The 18,569-nt window shown below is 48.8% G+C and overlaps 1 protein-coding gene across 1 annotated transcript in view; it reads left to right on the forward strand.

Annotated features, from left to right (window-relative positions):
* Window positions 1–10,477, forward strand: part of LOC135388883 (uncharacterized) — an 82,201-nt gene extending 71,724 nt beyond the window's left edge. The window contains exons 7-10 of the mRNA XM_064618745.1: window positions 2,951–5,631; window positions 6,577–6,871; window positions 8,417–8,524; window positions 9,370–10,477. Of these exons, the coding sequence (XP_064474815.1) occupies window positions 2,951–5,631; window positions 6,577–6,871; window positions 8,417–8,524; window positions 9,370–9,530 (3,245 nt within the window). The 3' untranslated portion in view covers window positions 9,531–10,477. The remainder of the gene's footprint in view (window positions 1–2,950; window positions 5,632–6,576; window positions 6,872–8,416; window positions 8,525–9,369) is intronic.
* The last annotated feature ends 8,092 nt before the right edge of the window (window positions 10,478–18,569 follow it).

Here is an 18,569-nt window from a genome sequence, read left to right on the forward strand (position 1 = left end):
CCTTGTACTTCAGCTTGCCTTAGTATTTTTGTACAAGCGGTGGATGTCCCACGAGAGATGTTTCATTTTAAAGTTGATTATCATCATCATTCTACACGTTTTCATAGGAGCTGGTGCTGTCGTCTGTTGCGGTAGTCGTACGTCCGCTTTTGCGCGTTCAAAATTCAAATTTGCATTCTCCAATTACGATGTAGATCCCGCGTGCCGATGAGTAGCGCCCCTAGCGGATCGAACGGGCGGGTTCCTCATAGGGGTGGCCGATTATGACGCGGTCGTTATAATCTAGTAGGCCGTGGTACTAACTAGTCCATACAGCCACTATAATGCATCAACTCGTAGCTCTGAACTCGGGTCTGCAGGGAATCACGCAGGTCAGTCATGTCGAAGGCGGCAATGAACTTTCGGTTGTACCTTCCACCAAAACACACACAAGCGGAAACGACGTGACAAAAAAAAGAATAAAGAAACGGTGTCCATGGACCACATCCGACGAACGAAGAACGTCGTGCATTCTTTCGTGCGATTCCAAGCGACCATTTGTTCTGTGCCAATACGCCTCTTCATTCCTGTGCAGCGAAACGTGCAAAGCAGCGGACGCCATGACTCACACAATGGCTGCTCCTTCTGTGGCCAGCCACAAGTCGCTTCCTTCATACTTCGAGTTCGACGCTATAAATCTGTTTTTTTTTTTTTTTGCTTTTTTTTTCTTCTTTTCGCACTGGTTGATGTCTTCCACAACTGCAAGTACTGCTATTTCGGAACGAGGAAATGCGTATCGTACACATAGTCTTGTGTCGCGTCGTCCTTACGAAGTGCGTTTGTGTGTGCCTCTGAAGGAAGTTATTAATGCGCAAGTGAGGAAACCGGCGCTAAACGGAGCATTAGCTTGTATTATTGTCTCACAAGTTTTTTTCTTCTCAGTTTAGCCATGAGCGAGGGGTGTGCGGTGCGGAAGTATAGTGATATTTTTGCGTCAACCATCCTGTATCATGCATAGACTGTTCGTGGGCAAAAGACAACGGCCGCTTTCGTAAACATAGGTATCACGCAGCGTCCATGACTCATTGTGGACTCCTTCGTCATTCATGTAGATGTTGTTAAATATTCACCTTCACGGAATGAAAGATGACGTTACCGTCATACTAAGACAAAGACAAAGGGAAAGGAGGGTACTAGTGCCATCGTCGTCAGTAAAGTGTTCTGGAACTGGCTGTGGCCCGAGCAAGACACGACACTTTGGCGACGAGGATAGGATTAAGTCGGACAATGCCCCGTCCCCTTTTATCTTACTCTTTTCCCTTTTTTTTTGGGAACAATTCCCCCCCCCCCCATCCCGGACAATCCGGAGAGGTTTCAGATTGGTCTACGTAGGCGATCCTTCGCGCTGAGTGGACAAATTGGACAAATTGGAGTGGACAAACGTTTTATTGTCACACGTAAGTGTGAGAGGAACAGAGGCAAAAAAGCCGAAAGGCTTGAGGCCGCGCTCCGCATTGTATCGCTTCCTGATTGCGTTGCCTCAAAGCGTGGTCCTCCAATGGACATTCCGTACGATGCTTGTTCATCGAGCGTAACCGTGTGATTCCTTTTGTATTTACACTCTACTACACGACGGCCTATATGACACATGCTTCTCTGCTAATAACCAATGCAATTATGCGCCGTCATTAAACCATCCAAGCCAGTTCTGAAGAAGCCATAATCCTTGAAGTTTTATGGACAAAGACGTAATACCAGTCTTAATGAGCGTGCCTTGACACGACGCGTCCCGGTTTTCAATTTCTTGAAAGGTTACCCGGTCTTCTGATGCCTTTGACATGAATACACCGAGCAATGAGGGTGGACGCGCGATGAAAGTATTTGATACGTTGTCACGCGTCTTCACTGCGTGCGTTTTCTTGGTCATGAAGCAAGACGCATGACGAGGATTGAATGTGCTGAATATCGCCTTACGGCGCCTCCGTCGCTGGCCTCAAGTGAGCAACTGTCGCAGACAAATTTCTCGGGAAGTGTTTCTGGTTTGTGTCTTCCTAAGAGTTGAATAGAAGACTTTTGTTCGCCGTCACTGAGAGGCCTGTCATGCGTATATTGTCGCTTCATCTCCATACAGGGGCATGACGCGTATGTTTATTGTTGGACATTTGCGTTTCTGCGTTTTCCCTTTGGTTTTGCTTGTCAAGAACAAACTCCACTCTCTCAGTTCATATACAGCTTCAGGGTAGGAATGCAAAATGTTCGTGTCGAAGCACATTTGTTCAGTTGTAATCTGCACGGTTAATTAGCAAACACGGAACAAACATCATGTCACCTGGTCTGGGCTGGTTGATTGGCTCGTTGACTGGTGACGTGTTATTGCCGGACGATCTGCCTGCTAGTGTAGTGGCCTCGGGGATTGTGTGTCCTGGGCTACCTTCACGGGGAACTGTGCCGATATTTGCCTAGAAGCCTCTTAGGAAAACCTAGTGAAAACACCCCTGCTCTAGGGGACAGGCAAACACCACTCATCCCAGCGTCAAAGACAAATGTGCGATATCCTGGACCTTACCAGAGGTACATCCAAGGCGCACACCTTACGAAATGCAGTCCACTGCATGGAAGCTTGTGTCAATAGACAGTTGAAAGCTTCGCTGCGTGTATTCGTTGTGCTTGTACACCTTACGAAAGTAAGGCCAAGTGCATCTAGTCTTCACACGGCGGTTTTGCTCCGACCAACCCACGCGCAGGCCACATAAACTGAACAGATGAGCGAATAAGCATAATAACCATATCTGCGCCAGTTATAGACATGTTAGTGGAGAGAGGGAAAGGGAAATATGGGCACTGTTGTTGTGATGAATAAACCCTTGATTTGTCAGTCAGGGCTGTGCATATGTCGTGCTTCTGAAGCGTTACCCCGCACTGGGGTTTTTATCCATTTGAAAATGTGAGTCACGATGTACATTTTTTGCAGTGCCAGAAGAAGCAGAAACCTGTATCGTCACCGAAACGTCCGAAGCAGTCCGTGACCAAATGTCCACTTGCGATTTTCCGGACGAGCCGTTCCCATCACTGCAGAGACTTCCTCCAGACGGACACGAATTCCCTCCTGCATACACGGAGCCCGATTTCAAGCAGGAGGAGCTTCCGCCGTCTCCAGTCCAAGAAGCCCCACGCAAGAAGGTCCTCTCCTCAAGCTACGAGGACTCGGGGATCTTTACCGATGATCCTTTGTCTTCGCTTTCGAATTCAGAAGGTGAAGAAAAGACGAAGTCAGTCATGACGCCCGTCAGTCGGCAAGGTGACGGAGAATCCAGAATTGACAAAAACAACGCTGATAACGCGTTGCTCCATTCGCCGCCTCTGAAACAGGAAGATGTCCAAGCAGATGTCCTCTCCGCACCTACTACACCAGTTCCGGCGGCCCCGCCAAAAGTCGCTACTGCGTCTGAGATAGTAGCTCCGGCAGCACCACAATTCAGCAGCCCCTTGATCAGGTCACCGGAGAAAAGGTCCAGCTGGAGTCTTGCAGAAGCTACTCAGAAGAGGTACTCTGGAATGCTGGCATCCATGCTGGAAACTACCAAGTTCGGTACGACTAGTAAGCTGAAGGGCTTAATCATTCCAGATAAGCCAAAAGTTCCCACAGGTTCCACTAAAACTTTGCCGGTTATTGTTAGTAACGCTACGTGTAACGTACCAAAACCTGTGTCGTCATCTGACGACGAAGGCTCAGTAAAACTCAGATGTGAAAGGTCACAGTCTGTCAACTCCAGTGCCTTGCTGTCGGAACTGCCGTGGAAATCTGAGCTTGCGGACGTGCCAAAGTACTCACCTGCGTTCAAACGTCGCTCTCTTCAAGTTTCAAAATCGGTTGACATCCCTCAGCCCGCGAAACCGAGTGCCACGTCCCAAAACGGTTTCCAGTTCTCCCTATCTCACAGTAAGCCGGTGACACCTGTACTTCCAGAAACCCCAGTTATGTCCCCTCCGCCATTAAGTTGCGGGTCATCGACGGATGTGAGGTCCCGGTCGAACAGCACGTCTTCTTCTTTCTCTAGCTTGTCGTGCAGTGGACATTTCAGTGACAATGCGAAGAAGTCGAAGGCTGACCCTCTTGGACGGCTGGATACGATGGTACTGAACGGCACCGAAAAAGTACAAAAACCAACCACTTACGATACGTCGGCAGCCAACGCTTCAAACGGAACAGCAGCATACACGCAATCACCCTTACTGGAAAGGTATTTATCGAGCTCCGCGTACGCGAACAAAACAAACAATTGCGACGCTGCCGATGCTGACAAGTCCACCAGCAGGCATAGCACTGTCAACGGCGCAGCGTCACCTGAAGAAAAACCAGCTCTCAGTAGGCACAGCAGCATAAACGGCAGCACGATACATGACGTTAGGAATGGCGAGCCACCAAAACCTGCGCTTTCTCTGAACGGAGATGCGTGTGTTACTAAAGGTGCAACGCTGCCCAGGAGTCTTGCAGATAATAAAGAGAGCTCATCGTTTGCTTCCATTGAGATAAAGACTTCAGTTGTAAAGGAGGCACCTATAGTTCCCTTGAGATCGAACACCGCGAGAAGTGAAATTCCAAGTGACGTCAGAAAAGCGCGTAGGGCATCCGACATTCTGCCCCTAATGGAGTCCAAGTTTTCTTCCGTGGACGACCAGAGCTGGAACTACCGGACTAAACGCAGCTATTTCGATCCTTCGCGGAGGATAAGCTCAGGAAGCGTATCCAACTTGAATCTGGAGCAGCATCCCAGGAGCGAATCAAAAGAATCTGCAGGCGAAGCTTGGCAGAAGCATTTGAGGGCTGGCCAGCTGGGACAGCAAAAGACAGTCTTAAAGAAACCCATAGAGAGCGTGGAAAGCGCAAGAAGCTTCAAAGCTTTGGCGCAGAAATGGGAGCAACGATCACTGGAATCACAGACCGTAGTCCCGACGCCCAACAAAAAAGACATTGCAACGAATGGAAAACTTCCCTTGCCGCTGCCTCCAAGGTTCCAGGATGCATCAAAGAAGACAACACCCGTGTCGAACGGCAGTATTAACGGAAACGCCACCCAGGATATCCCGGTTAAACTACGTCAGACACGAGCTGCTGTCCCCAGACCCGCTTCCTTGATTGAAGAAAGAGATGTACGGAGATTGTCTTTGGATTGGATCGAGCCGGCCTCTTCAGTTTACCTGCGCAATTCTCCCTCTGAGAAGTCTGCAAGAGTGTACCGAAGCAACCGATCTGCAGCACCGGTGCTCAGTGTTACAGATATTAAGAAAGCATTCGAGGGTGAGTCGACAAAGGCTCCTCCAAGAACGCTGGCATCTCTGCGCGCCATGAGGTCGGAACAGCAGCCTCCTCTTCCGGAGCACCGCCGCTTCTCATCCATTGATTCTAACGACTCCGGACACAGTTCGGCATCTAGGGAACAGTACTCTTCAATGACGTCCTTGGCATCAACGAGCAGTTTAATTTCGCCACAGGAATTGCAACAACTTATCGACGATGCGAACCAGTCTCTGGATGAAGCAGGGGCTGCTGGACACGACATTCACGTCGTCATCCTTCATAGGGACTCTCCTACCAGTGGATTGGGAATCACGCTGGCTGGAGGATCCGACTACGAGGCAAAAGAGATCACGGTAAGAGCGCGCTGCCATTGTCTGTTAGTGGCCTCCACTGGTTCTTTGTACCTGTCGGCTTACTACGCCAAAAACGTCACTATGGGTAAAGGTGGAACGTGACAGATCCTTCTCGCACTTTACTGCGCGAACCGGATAAGGCAAATCCGCGTGTTTTTGTTGTAAGTGGGAAGTATAACAATTATTCTTCCGGTAAGTCCCTCTTTCAGTTGTGAAGGTTAGAGGGAGGGGCAGGTTGGCCTTGTAATGTCACTGTTGTTTATGATGGCAATATGTTGCTGGATGTGCTATGTCACGATCATTTATTGGTTGCATATATCTAGATGGAGTACATAGCTCCAGCACATAATTTATTCATCGCATTGATACGAGGTCCCTCCGTAAGTATGTATTGGAGAAGGGAGAGTCGCATCGCTGCTTTGTTCGTTTGAGCGTTCTTTGAGACAGCCGTTTGACCGCTTTGGTCCCACCTAGCGTTCTCCCCCCCAAAATGACTTGGGAGAAAGAGAGTTGTCTCTATGTAAATTCTGCGAGGGCTCCGGGTGAGCGTCTTGGTGAATGACAAAGTTGCATAGATGCAAGCGAGCTGGTGGAACTCTGATTTGAGCTGATTTAACTCTATACTAAACCAAAACAAGAAACTGAACTACGGGTAAAACATAGAAAAGTACACGGCAACTGCTCAAGCCAGCAAAAAGATTTGACTGTTATGAGCGTTTCGTGTCGTGTCGTGTCCTTTTCTTTTCTGTTTTACCCATAGCTCAGGCTTCTTCAGTGTGGCGACTTGATCAAACATGATTTCTGAAGCTCTTTGTTGCCATATCATACGGTATACTACACGAAGATATTCTTAAGATAAATGTGCTAATAATCTGAATCGAAATTTTCTGTTGCGAGTGTATAGCTTGACGTTCGATGCATCAAGGTGACCGTATGACCCCACAGGTGCACAAAGTGATTGCCGGAGGCCTGGCTGACCGAGATGGCAGAATTCGCAAGTCAGATCGAATCCTGTCAATCAACGGGAAGACGATGAAAGGCGCTACTCACCGAGAGGCCATCGACATTCTCAAGGCACCTCGACAGGAGGTCGTGCTGGTCATCTCTCGGGAGGGTCGACAGTCTGTGCGGACAACGCCCAACATAAGCCGGGCTTCCAGTCTGTCTTCCGTGCTTGATGTCGTCGATGACACTGAGGTGACTACGGAACAGCCACAATGCAGCACGCCTACAAAGTATGGTACGTCATGACGTTTGAACCTGACATTGTCGGACACGTGTCAAGGCAACATACCACGAGAATGTCGTTGGTCCACATTTAGACACCTCGTTATTGCATTGCAACCGCCTGCCATTACCTCCCCCCCCCCCCCCATTGCAACCGCTTTGCTGACTTTTTTTCTCATTATCTCACTCTCTCTCGAAGAAGAAGAATGTGATACATGCTGCTGCCTTGCATGCTAGGATAAACGAATGTTTGAGTGACAGATATGTCAGCGTAATCTCGCCTCACGTTAATGCATTTTGCTACTTTCCTATTATTGCTGTAATGATTTCTTTCATCGTTTTATGGGTAAGGCCTATTTCGCACTATGGTATTTGTCGAAATAGGCTAGTGTGCTCAAAACTAGTTTGCTTCAACCAAAGGGCAATCGAGCCCCGTAGGTTCCAACGGGTCCGTTCTGGCTCCATGAAAAACACGGACGAGAAAAACGTTAGTGTGAAATCAGCCTAAAGGGACGGTCGCATCTGTTAGAGTCGATTTCGAAACTACCGTGTCATTTCATTCCTCGTGGTCCACTGACCACGGTTACGGTATCGAAAACTCCACGCGAAACAGTGGCGTAGTTTGACTGTATTCGACGGAATGCATGAGAAGAGCAGACGACCGATATTGAGGGTATGCCGGGATTCTCTCTCTGTGGAAAAACGAGAAAACGTCACTCCCTAAGATCCAATGAGGGTGCGACCTTGAGAAAAGGAATGTCGCGGCCGAGCGGGCGTGTCATAGAGTTACGGGGCAATAGACCTGTTCCTATTTGTAAACAAACGACGTCATAGTGTTCGACAGCGCCACCAATTTGGTTGAGCTATGCTCGAAGCTAGAGGCGAACAAGGTCGCGCCCGAAAGCCACGGTATTTAGGGGGTTACGATGGTCCCTGAAAGGGACGCGACCACTGGTCCTACTTTTTTTTTTTTTTTCACTAGGAGGCAGCCAATAAGTGTCCATTCGTGGAACCCAGTCCTCCTTTTCCGATTTGTTTCGGTTTCAGTCTGTCTACCAACGTCATGATGACGTTTCTCGGGTAGGGGTCCATAGAGTGGATGGCGCCTTTCGTCCTCTGATCGCCGCGCTTTCACTCCTCCGTTTAATGAATGACGCCACGCCGCCGGAGCTTCTATGGCCACTGAAGCTGTGCTGATCTTTAAAATTCGTATATTTAATATATAAGCTCTTTTCGGACGAAACAATTAGCCGGGTAGGTTGTCGGCCGATGCCGAACACAGTGGTATCGGTTTCATAGATGGGTTTGCAGATGCGACCATCCCTTAAGATCTACATCATTTCCTTATGTTACTGGTTCTAAGTTGATATGCGTTGCTGATAATTTGCAAAGGTTTTGCCGTTAACGGTGTAAAATTTGGCGTTTGAGTCTCAAGGACCCGCAGAGCAAGTGATAGTTACTTTAGCGCAGTCTTGGTGTCTAGTTCGTGGATCAGTAGCCTGACCCCGTAATATACTGCCCTCTCTATATTCACTTCATCTCTCGTGTCTTTTTCCAGAAACAATTACACTGGTAAAAGATGGCCTTGGGTTAGGTTTCACCCTGGAGGGTGGCAAGGACTCGCCTCTCGGTGATAGACCACTTGTGATCAAACGGATCTTCAAAGGTACGTTCACGACTTGGCTCCTTAACCCCTGCCTTGCCATCATCTTTCCCCGTGGATTTAACCCCCTGGATTTACCCCGTCGCAAATTCGACCCTATACTTTGGCTTTGCTGAGCCTGTGTTGGTCGTGACGCTTACTCCCTTGGGAAGCGAGCTACAGGCACCACCACAATGTCCCGCCACAACAATCGTCATTCCTTCTTCTTTTAGCTTTCTATGCGGGCACCAATTGGTATAGGTTGCCTGAGATTCATTCGTCCTCCTATGTTCAGAAGAGTTGTAGTCATATAGTATTTGGTCTCTGCTTAGAAGAGTTGATCCAGCGCTCGCTTTCCGGATGCCACGGAACACCTCTCGTCAAGGCGCTGCATTAATTCATCGGATGCGACTCGATGTGGCTTTTACAGCTCAGTGGCGTTACCGCTTGATACAAGTTGACTATCCCAGATGCTGTCACTGCGGTAGTCTGAAAGATCTAGAGCACATTCTTCTTCATTGCCCACACTACCAACCTTGGCGAACTACGCTTTCCCTGGGTCTCACAATCAGCTGGACACTCGCCCCCTCTCTTTATCAGAATGGCGTGGTCGATGGCCAAATCCAGCCAACCAACGCTCTGTCCTCAAAGCTCTTCTGACCTTTTTGGACACCCTAGGACTTGGGTCCTCACTGTGAAGTGACTCATTATTCCATTTCATCCCATTACTGTCAGCAGTGGAGTGTCACCCCTGGCGATGAATCATCATCAAATAAAGTTGTTATTCATTATGATACGTGTGCTACCTGGCGTTTTGTCGCCTTCCATCTTCGTTTAAGTACTCATCATGAAACCCATTCTATCCATAGGAGGTGCGGCTGAACGAGATGGTCGTCTCCAAATCGGCAGCGAACTTATTGCCATAAACGAACAATCCGTGGGAGCAATGACAAGAACTGAGGCATGGAACTACCTCAAGAAACTCGCCGATGGCGCTCTCACACTACAAGTCAGTCGACGTACGTTGTAGGACCTCACACAGTCACAGATGGACGCTACATGTAGTGTAGAAAGTGCTTCGCAACGCTAGGCACCTCCAGGGGGTCGACTACTGGACTGCGCCGGTGTATGCCATAGCTCTCCACTGACACAGTGCCTTCTCGAAGAAGCAAACGCCTCACGTGCATTTTGCAGAGACATGACTGAGTTACGAATTCTATAGGCCCCGTGCTGCCGAGAGGAGTATCGCGGGGGATAGCCTTATTCTGCTTTCTAGTTCCAGTGCATTAATGATGCTGATGTGCCTGATTATTAAGTGGAACTTACGTATTCATAACAAAACGTTGCGTGCAGAATCGAAAGTAGAACGCTTCGGTGACCTGTTGGGGGGGGGGGGGGGGCATGACGTGTCACGCGGTTCGAAATGCAAATCCTGCGTAAGCGACGCCTTCCATAGACTACAGGGTTTAACCACAGGACGCCGTGCCAATGCTTTGAGCGTGATTTTGTCTTTCATACTCAAGCCTTGCCAAGAACATTTCGAGAGGTTCTATAAGTGTCTAGGATGTGTGCACTCTCTATCTTGAACTATGAAGGCCCATGCCCGGTGAAACAGGATGAGCCTGCGAGGCCTATGGAGATGGAAAGTATGCTGACATATACGAGGCGCGTCAGCGCCATAGAATGGTTTAAAAGTACGCTAATATATTGTTCTATTCAAGGTAACGCTTATTATTCAGTGTTTCGTCGCTAGAGAGAGAGATAGAGAGAAATGCATTTAAATGAGAGCCGCGCGTGTACGCGACCTCGTAGGGACGCGCATTTTTTTTTAAGGAAGCCGAATTTGTTGGAAGACGTAGGTGATGTATAAATATAGGAAGAAAGGAAATAGTTTTCGAAAGCTTTTCTTTTCTTTCATTCTATCCCCACAGACAATGTAATATGTGAGCGCAAATAAAACGAAATATTTTTTGTTTACGCCAGTCGTGTCTTAATGGGGGTGCTTTGAGCAGCGCGTGCTGCAGAAGATGGCAGCCGCACCAGTACCCGATTCTTCCCCTAAGTTAGATACACTGAAATTGGTGAACTAAATTGAACACTAACACAGATAAAACGCAGTATAAGAATCCTTTATATTGTGCTCGCTCATTTTCGCGGGAAATGTCACGCCACTGGTTCAAATCTGGAAGGAATCCTGTTGTTCCTTCACCTTATGACGCCATTATTGTTATTTTTTCTACTAAAGATGATAGTAATATTTGTTTTTAGCATCTTTTTGTGCTGATGACGCGGATAACGCTACTTTATTGAGACTACTTCGCGGGAAGAAGGAAAGAGGTACGTAACGGGATGTCGTCGTCCCACGGCGCACGACAGGTCCGGATATTCCCACTGGAACACCTTTTTTTAGATGCAGTATTAGTGACGTATAACCAAACAGTGAGCGCATTGTAAGCAACCCTTAGGTGGACGAAACACATCCTGGTACACGTTCACACTGCTGCGTTTCATTGCGTGCAGACATCTGCGTACGTATACCTGCAACATAAGCAGTCCGCTTGACTGCTCGTATACAGGGTCTGTGCAGATAAACCTAAGTGGCATTTGCGCACTTAGATTGTTGTCTACTTAACTGACGAACTTCCGGTGGCGCACGATGGCGCATTGATGCGTCCGAAAGCTACTGAAAAATCGTCGGAGCCATACTCATGAGCTTAAAAAATAAACATGGCGACGAGAACATCGGCTTCCGTGTATTAGAATAGGGCAACATGGAGGTCTCAGGCGAGTTTTGTGCGGGCACCGCTAGGGGCACTGCGGATGAGCATCAATGTGGGACATCGTTTCGGTTTCTTCACTGACGGCTCCCTTAGCGGTACCTGGATACAACTCTCCTGAGGCCGCCATGTTGCCTATCCCAATGCACTGAAGCCGATGTTTTCGTCGCTTTGTTTATTTTATACGCCGAGTATGGCTTCCACGATTTTTCTGTCGATTTCGCACGCATAAATGCGCCATCGTGCGCCACCGGAACTTCGTAGGGCAAATAGACAACGAGATACGTGTGCAAATGCCACTTCGGTTTACAAAGATCACGAAGCTTCATTGCGGAAAGCTTGAAGTCCAGGTTCGAGTCCGGCGTGACACAAGCGGCTGTTAGCTTGAATGTAATTGAAGTGCTAAACGGACGGTCGCATCCGTTCCTGTCGATCTCGAAACTATTGTGTCATTTTATTCCTCCTGGACCACAGACCACGGCATCGAAAATACTACGCGAAATAATGGCGTAGTTATACTGTTATTCGACGGAATACATGACAAGAGCCGACGCCGGATGTTGAGAGCATGCCGGAATTCCCTCTCTGGAAAAATGAGAAAACGTCACTCCCTAAGAACCAATTAGGAGCGACCTTGAGAAAACGAATGCCGCGGCCGTGCAGGCGTCTCATAGAGTTAAGGGAGCGTCTGAACGGCGCCTTTCCTCCTCTGTGCGCCGCCCTCTCACTGCTGTGCTTACGGAGCGACGTCACGCTGCCGGAGCTTCTGCGGCCGCGGAACCAGCGCCGAACCTTAATTAACATCTAAGCACTTTTCTGACGAAAACAAATTTGCCGGGTAGATTGTACGCTGATGCCGAATGTAATGGGTATCGATTTCATAGATGGGTTTCCGGATGCGACCGTCCCTTTTAAGTGTAATGAATCATGCATCTTTCTTTCTTGCAACCTCCATTTACTCCATGTTCGCTGCGGCCATGTTGAAATTCATTCCGCACAGAGGAGGAGATGTGTCTCAAAACGCACGCGTAGAAGACTGCGTTCCCGCTTGCGACCCGGTGCGTGCATGGAAAAAAAGTTCAGCTCGGGTGAACTCCTTGCGTTCTCGTGCGGAAATCCTCTCACGCGTCTGTTGCTACGGCGACCAACGTTCGCCCAGCAGCACGCAATGAAAGTTGTTGTTGTTTTTGTTTCCGCGAATTCCGAATCTCTGCAAAAACGAGAGCGAGTCTGTTCGTGCAGGTTCCTGATCCTCAGGAGCCGGCGAAGACAACATTTGAGATGCTGTTCGCATCAAGTTGAACGTAAGCGATTAAAGGGACTGTGACATCCGCCCTCGTTCATCACCGACAATAACGCCGAAAATCCGACGCTAAAAACTGGAGTAGTTTCTGCGCAATTTGATCCAATGCATGGCAAGAGCAGAAGACGGATGTTGAGAGTATGCTGGATTTCCCTTTCTGAAAATCTGAGAAAACGTCACTCGGGCAAGTCCAATTGCGGCCGGCGGGTGTGACAGCGTTTGCAGGTCGCGGAGAGCCTGTGATCGGTCTTGTGGAATGAGCGTAACACTGCGTTCCTCAGAACTCGCACTGCTAGGCGGAAGTCGGCGCCTGTACCGAGGACCATTTAGTAGTCCGTGGTGCGAACGGGCGAAGCAGACGAGTCAATCGCCTACGCGCGCTTCCATTCGTGTGCCTGGCTTACGTCATGATGACGTTACTATAGCTGGGGCTTCCTCAGCTGCAGAGTGACTGTGAATCTTTAAAACTCGTTTGGTTAATATGGAGGCTGCTTACGGAATAGAAACGTGGCCAAGTAGACTGTGAAGCGGTATCGAACATTACCGTATCGGTCGCATGCACACGTTTCCGGATGCGACAGTCCCTTTAAGCCCCCTGATTCCCTGTCCGATACCGTTGGCGTGTGCTGAGAATGCGAGAAGTGCACTGAGAACTGTCCTGGCACTTTTTGAATGAATGAATCAGTATTAAATTCATCAGTAGGTATTTTTTATATTTTCGTCCACCAATCAGTTAACGTTCAAAGCAGCTAGTTGTCTACAGTAGCTTTATGGAAATGACAGTGAACAGTCTCCGAAGTAGACAAAGGCTTGATTAGCAACTGCTGGCGTTTCCGCTTTCATGTTACGTGTTATCTGGATCGCTCATAATCGGGAAATAGCCAGTCCGGATAAACATGGGTCTACTGTAAGCCTTTTTTTTTAGGCTTTCATCGGTGGTGTAGAGGAAATGTTGTTCCTCTACATGAATCCTGATCGGTGGTGATGGAAAGGTCCTGGAAGGCCGGGTGTGCTGGGGAGCTCTTCAGCCCGTGGGTTCCCTGCAGGACGTTGCTGATAGAACCGACTAGGTTGTGCCGTGGCGCGCGGTAGTAGTGGCGCGTCGTCGTCGTCGTCCACGGGTCGCTACTTCACTCCCCCTCAGTCGCGGGGCGGTGCTTGCAGTTGAGGTCCGCGTCGATACCACGAGGCCGAGAATTAAGGTGCCAGGTGGACGAGGGACGGCTATGCACACTGCTTGTTATCACAGTGGATGCAGGCAGTAGCGTGATGGGAGGACAAGTGCACTGCGATCCGGCCGGGTTCCAGTGAGGATCTGAAGCGGTGTGGGCTCGAGGGAGAGAGGGCGACAGTACCGCAACCGGCACATGAGCAGTGATCTCTAAGAGCTGCTGCCAGAGAGGTGCCGGGAAGGACATCGCGAAGCAGTTGGAGACCGGTAATGGAGCTTACTGTGGACACCCTGCGAGTACCCGGTGGAACCGTGGTCCCGGTGCCCGTTATCTACCAGAGGGTGATTGGCTGCTGGCTTGCCGAAGATGAAGACCAACGGAGAAGGCTACGTTGAAAGGTTGCACTGGCTGTGTTCCTTGACCTTTTGCGCAGGAGATGCGCGAGGTGCGTGCGATCGACGGCGTACTGCAACCGTACTGCCCTACTGCACGTACTGCCGTACTGCAACCGGTACTGGAGCGCGTGGCTCGGAAAAGTGCTACTGGTGGGCGCTTGAGGAGGACAGTCGCGAAGTTTGAGGCGGCGTGAATGGCTAACATTCCCTAACCCTTAATGAACAACAAGAAGAAGAAGGTGACAGTGGCGTGCTGGGAGTGGCGCAAGTTGGGAGCGGTGCCGTGATATGCCAAGTCGTTTAATGGGCATGGAGCGTTGCCGCGCCCACGGAGAAACGAGGCCGAGGCACCGTACGTACCTTCGGCGATGGCTTTAGGAGTGACTTTTGGGTAGTCTTGAATCGATGTAAAATTTGGGATGGTTGACGCACTTGACCGGCCGAAATTGTCTACCGGACTAAGCTATTCGGGCCACTGGGTCACCAAATGTAGAGGAGGTGTTGCTCCTCTACTGGGGAGCTCCTCCATATCAGATTAGTGTCTGGTGCCAGATTACTGTCTGGAGCTCCTCAATCCGTGGCTTCACTCCTGGAAGTTGCCGATGGAAGCGGCTGGCTTGTGCCATGACTCGTGGTAGTAGTGGCGGTAGTGGCGCGTCGTCGTCGTCGTCCACGGGTCGCTACAGCGGCCTCCTTTACTGCCTGTATGGTACTCATTGCAGGTTTGGAACCGGCCTCGGTAGCTCAGTCGGTAACGTGTTGGCTTGATGAGCTCAAGATCGCGGGTTCGATCCCGCTCGAGGACGGTAGCCATCTACGAGAGGTAGACATTGCTTCCACCACCGTGTGTCGGAGATTTCCGGCGCACGTGAAACAAATCCCGGAAGGTCAAAATTCCTACCCTGCGGCACGTACAGCATGTCGCCACAGGCTGACACACCTTACATCTAAATCTGCTCCGATTACCTATTATTATTTACCAGGATTGGAATCTGAGAATTAGCCAGACTCCGTGTGACTGAAGCTGAAGCCTCAGGTCTAGAGCCGCCGATATTTCGAAAAAAAAAAGACTGTTCTTCTGCTGAGAACAGTCTCTGGCTCCAAGTAACGGCAGTTCCGGACCTGAAGCTTCTCCTTCCGTCATATCGCTGGATTCTCCAGTTTTCACCAGTCTCTATAGGTGGTAGTTTTCCCATCGGAAGGCTGACAGTACGTATACCGTGAAGTTCCGCTGCAGTGGAGGATGTTTTATGACTAAGCCTGTGTTTGAAGACTGCCCCGCTGGATCAAAGAGAGCTGAGGCGGATTCAACACTTGTAAGTGAGTCATCTGTACATACGTAACGGGTAAGAGTGTTTTCCTTGGATCATTGGTGGCCTCAAGGACGTATTGTCTGACAGTCGCACGAGGCATGTCGCTTCATTTTTCGGATTCCCGGGGTATTGCAGTGTTTGTCTGGGGAGGTTTTTCTCGCTGCTGGTATGCTTGACGTTCAGTAGTTTTCAATTGGGCTCGGTACGTGCTATCGAAATTAGGCCTACAATGCACAATCAACGGGAGGCACACGTACTGGAACCGATTGGCAGTATATTTCACGGTTCATATAAGAAACAGAATGCATATTCAGAACGGGCGAAAACCGCTTCCGTAGTTGGCGACACACTTTCAGCTTCCAGCGCAGGCTTACGGACATTTAGTGCCTGACGCATTCGATGGTGTATCCGACATAATGCAGGTCCCTTGTTGTTGGTTCGCGTTAGCGGCGTCCTTGGCTATCGGTACAGAATGCTGTCGACGAGTTCCAGCTGCGAAGAACCTAGATTTTAGCAGGGTAGGTATCGTTTTTGTTATCGTTTATTCATTTATTTATTTTTTATGTCTTGCATGTCGTGCACAAGAGAGTCTAAATTTGATTGAATAGCTTTCTGTATAGGAACGACTGTTGGTTGTGGTCATTTGTCTTTGCATTCCCAACCATGCCGTTTTTTTATAGTTCGTAGGCACGTGGTATGATGTGGAGAGAACACCAGACTCTTACGCAGACAGTCTACGCTGCGTCCAAACCACGTACTCTTTGGAAGGTAGTTCTAGGATGAAGATAGTCAAGGAAGGCGTCGTGTCAGGGTAAGACTTCAGCGTGGACAGGGCAAAGGACACAGCATATTACATGTTTCCATCGAGGCGACACGAAGATTACGCTACCCATGCTAGAAGTCATACGTAGAGGGCACTACTGCAAATAGTCAAAATGAGAGCAATTCGACTGTGCTTTCTTTGCTGATAATTAACGTTGTAATCTGTGACATTCTGAAGATACGGACTTCTTTTCTTTTCTCTTTTTTTTTTTTTTTTTTTTGTCAGTACTGCTTTTACGCTGAAACCGGTTTCTGTAGTTAATTTAGGTGTCGTCACCCGTATGAACAGCACTTTATATTCGTCCAACAACAACTTTGTTGTGAGATGATGAATGGGGAGTTTCATCGCCAGGGGCGATACTGTACCCCATTGTTGGTGGTGATGCCGGGAATGAAATAATGATCCCCTTCACAATAAGTATTGAAGTCCTATGGTGTCCAGAAAGGTGAAGAGAGCTTTGAGGGCAGAGCGTTGGTGGGCTGGATGTGGCCAGGGACCAAGCGATTTTGTGTGTGAGAGATTGCGAGAGCCCGATTCGGGAAGGTTGATAGTGTGGGTAATGGAGAAGAATGTGCTCTAGGTCTCCTACAGCAACGCAGTGACAGCATAGGGGAGAGTCAACTTGTCCTAAGCGGTAACGCCACTTCGCTGTAAAAGCCACATCGATGCGCATGCCTCAGTAGCTATACAATGTAAAATGATGATGATGCTGACGGCGGACAGAAGAAAAAAATTGGGGAGGAGAGTGGCGACTAAGCAAAATATAAAATGTTCATGCATAGAAAGTGAATTATCGCGCAGTCATTGTCGCGCATGTTACAAGGAGAAAGAAAAACAGTCAGTGGCATGTTGCTCTACTGAGCTCGGAATTTTAGGTTAGCTCCTCGCCGAGAAGTAGCAATGCGCGTTAGGTTATGGCGAATTCGGGTGGTCATGTGTGTTGCACTGTGGCGCGTGTGTCGTTATTGCTATATCATTATGTTGTTATTTTATGTTGTTTCCGCGTGCCTGTGTATGTTGTATGAACCTTCATAGCAGAAGTGCTGCATATACCGACGGCTCTTTTCATCTGATGGTGCGACAGATCTTTGCCTCCCAAAGATTCAAAAGGAAGGCTGTCCTTTGCGTCGTATACCCCTGTCACACGGCAGCCACCAACGACTATTAAAACCAATGACAGTTAAGCATGCGCTTAGCGCCACCAAGCGGATAACGTGTGAACTTGTCAGGGAGCATTGGATGCAATGCTCTTTGATAAGTTGACACGTTACCCGCTAGGTGGTGCTATGCGCATGTTCAATAGCCGTTGGTTTCAATGACCGTTGATGACTGCTCGTGTGACAGGTGTGTGTCTTTCATAGATACACCTTCGTACAAATTATCAAAGTTCCTCATTCAGTTGTCAGCGCCCACAGTGTATGGGAATGGACTGTCAGTTAAGAGTTCCATTGAGTTTCGTAAAGTGATCCGTAATCTCAAGACATTAGACGATGAAGTGATGATATCATACGATGTTGTTTTGATGATATCATACGATCTCTTTTTACCAATGTACCAGTTGAGTTGGCAATTGAAATTGTGCGAGAAGAATTCGACAACGGTGCTACTTTAGAAGACCGTATACAGCTCTCTCAGTTGATGACATCTTGAATTTGTTAAAAATATACCCGGATTAGACCTTCTTTTTGTTCAAAGACAGATGTATGCAAGCAAATTGACAGATGCCGTATAGGGAGCCCGGTATCTTTCTTTTTTCAAGCAACTGTGGCTATGAGGGGCGTACAGATGTGGACAGATGGAGAGATGACAGCAGAAAGGAGTGGGGGCAGGGGGTTAGTATATGCGTCCTGGGCCGACTTCAGGGGGAACTGTGCCGACATTCGTCTGGAAAGTCTTCGGAAAACCCAGGGAAAACCGCAGACAGCGGTAGGAGAGCCCGGTATCTATGACAATTGCTAATTTAATGATGTAATATGTTGAGGACAGGACAAATAGGCAAACAGAATGTCAGGGAAGAATCTCATTCCTGGATGTCACCGTGAGCAGGAACACTTCTGCAACTTTATCCACCACGGTCTATAGAAAACCTTGCGATTGAGTACTGTTACTGCTCTATGGTTCAGGGCATCCCACAGAACATAAGAGGGCAGTGGTTAGATCGCTAGCCTCGCGTTCGCTAAATAGTCCCTCCAGTCCCAACTCAACCATGAAAGAGATGGAGACCGCTAGGAATTGTTCGCAAGGCAGGGCATATCCCCGTATTTATTGACAACACCTCAAGCAATT

The sequence above is a fragment of the Ornithodoros turicata genome, chromosome 3 (genome assembly GCF_037126465.1).
Source record: "Ornithodoros turicata isolate Travis chromosome 3, ASM3712646v1, whole genome shotgun sequence".
In the NCBI taxonomy this organism is placed as follows: Eukaryota; Metazoa; Arthropoda; class Arachnida; order Ixodida; family Argasidae; genus Ornithodoros; species Ornithodoros turicata.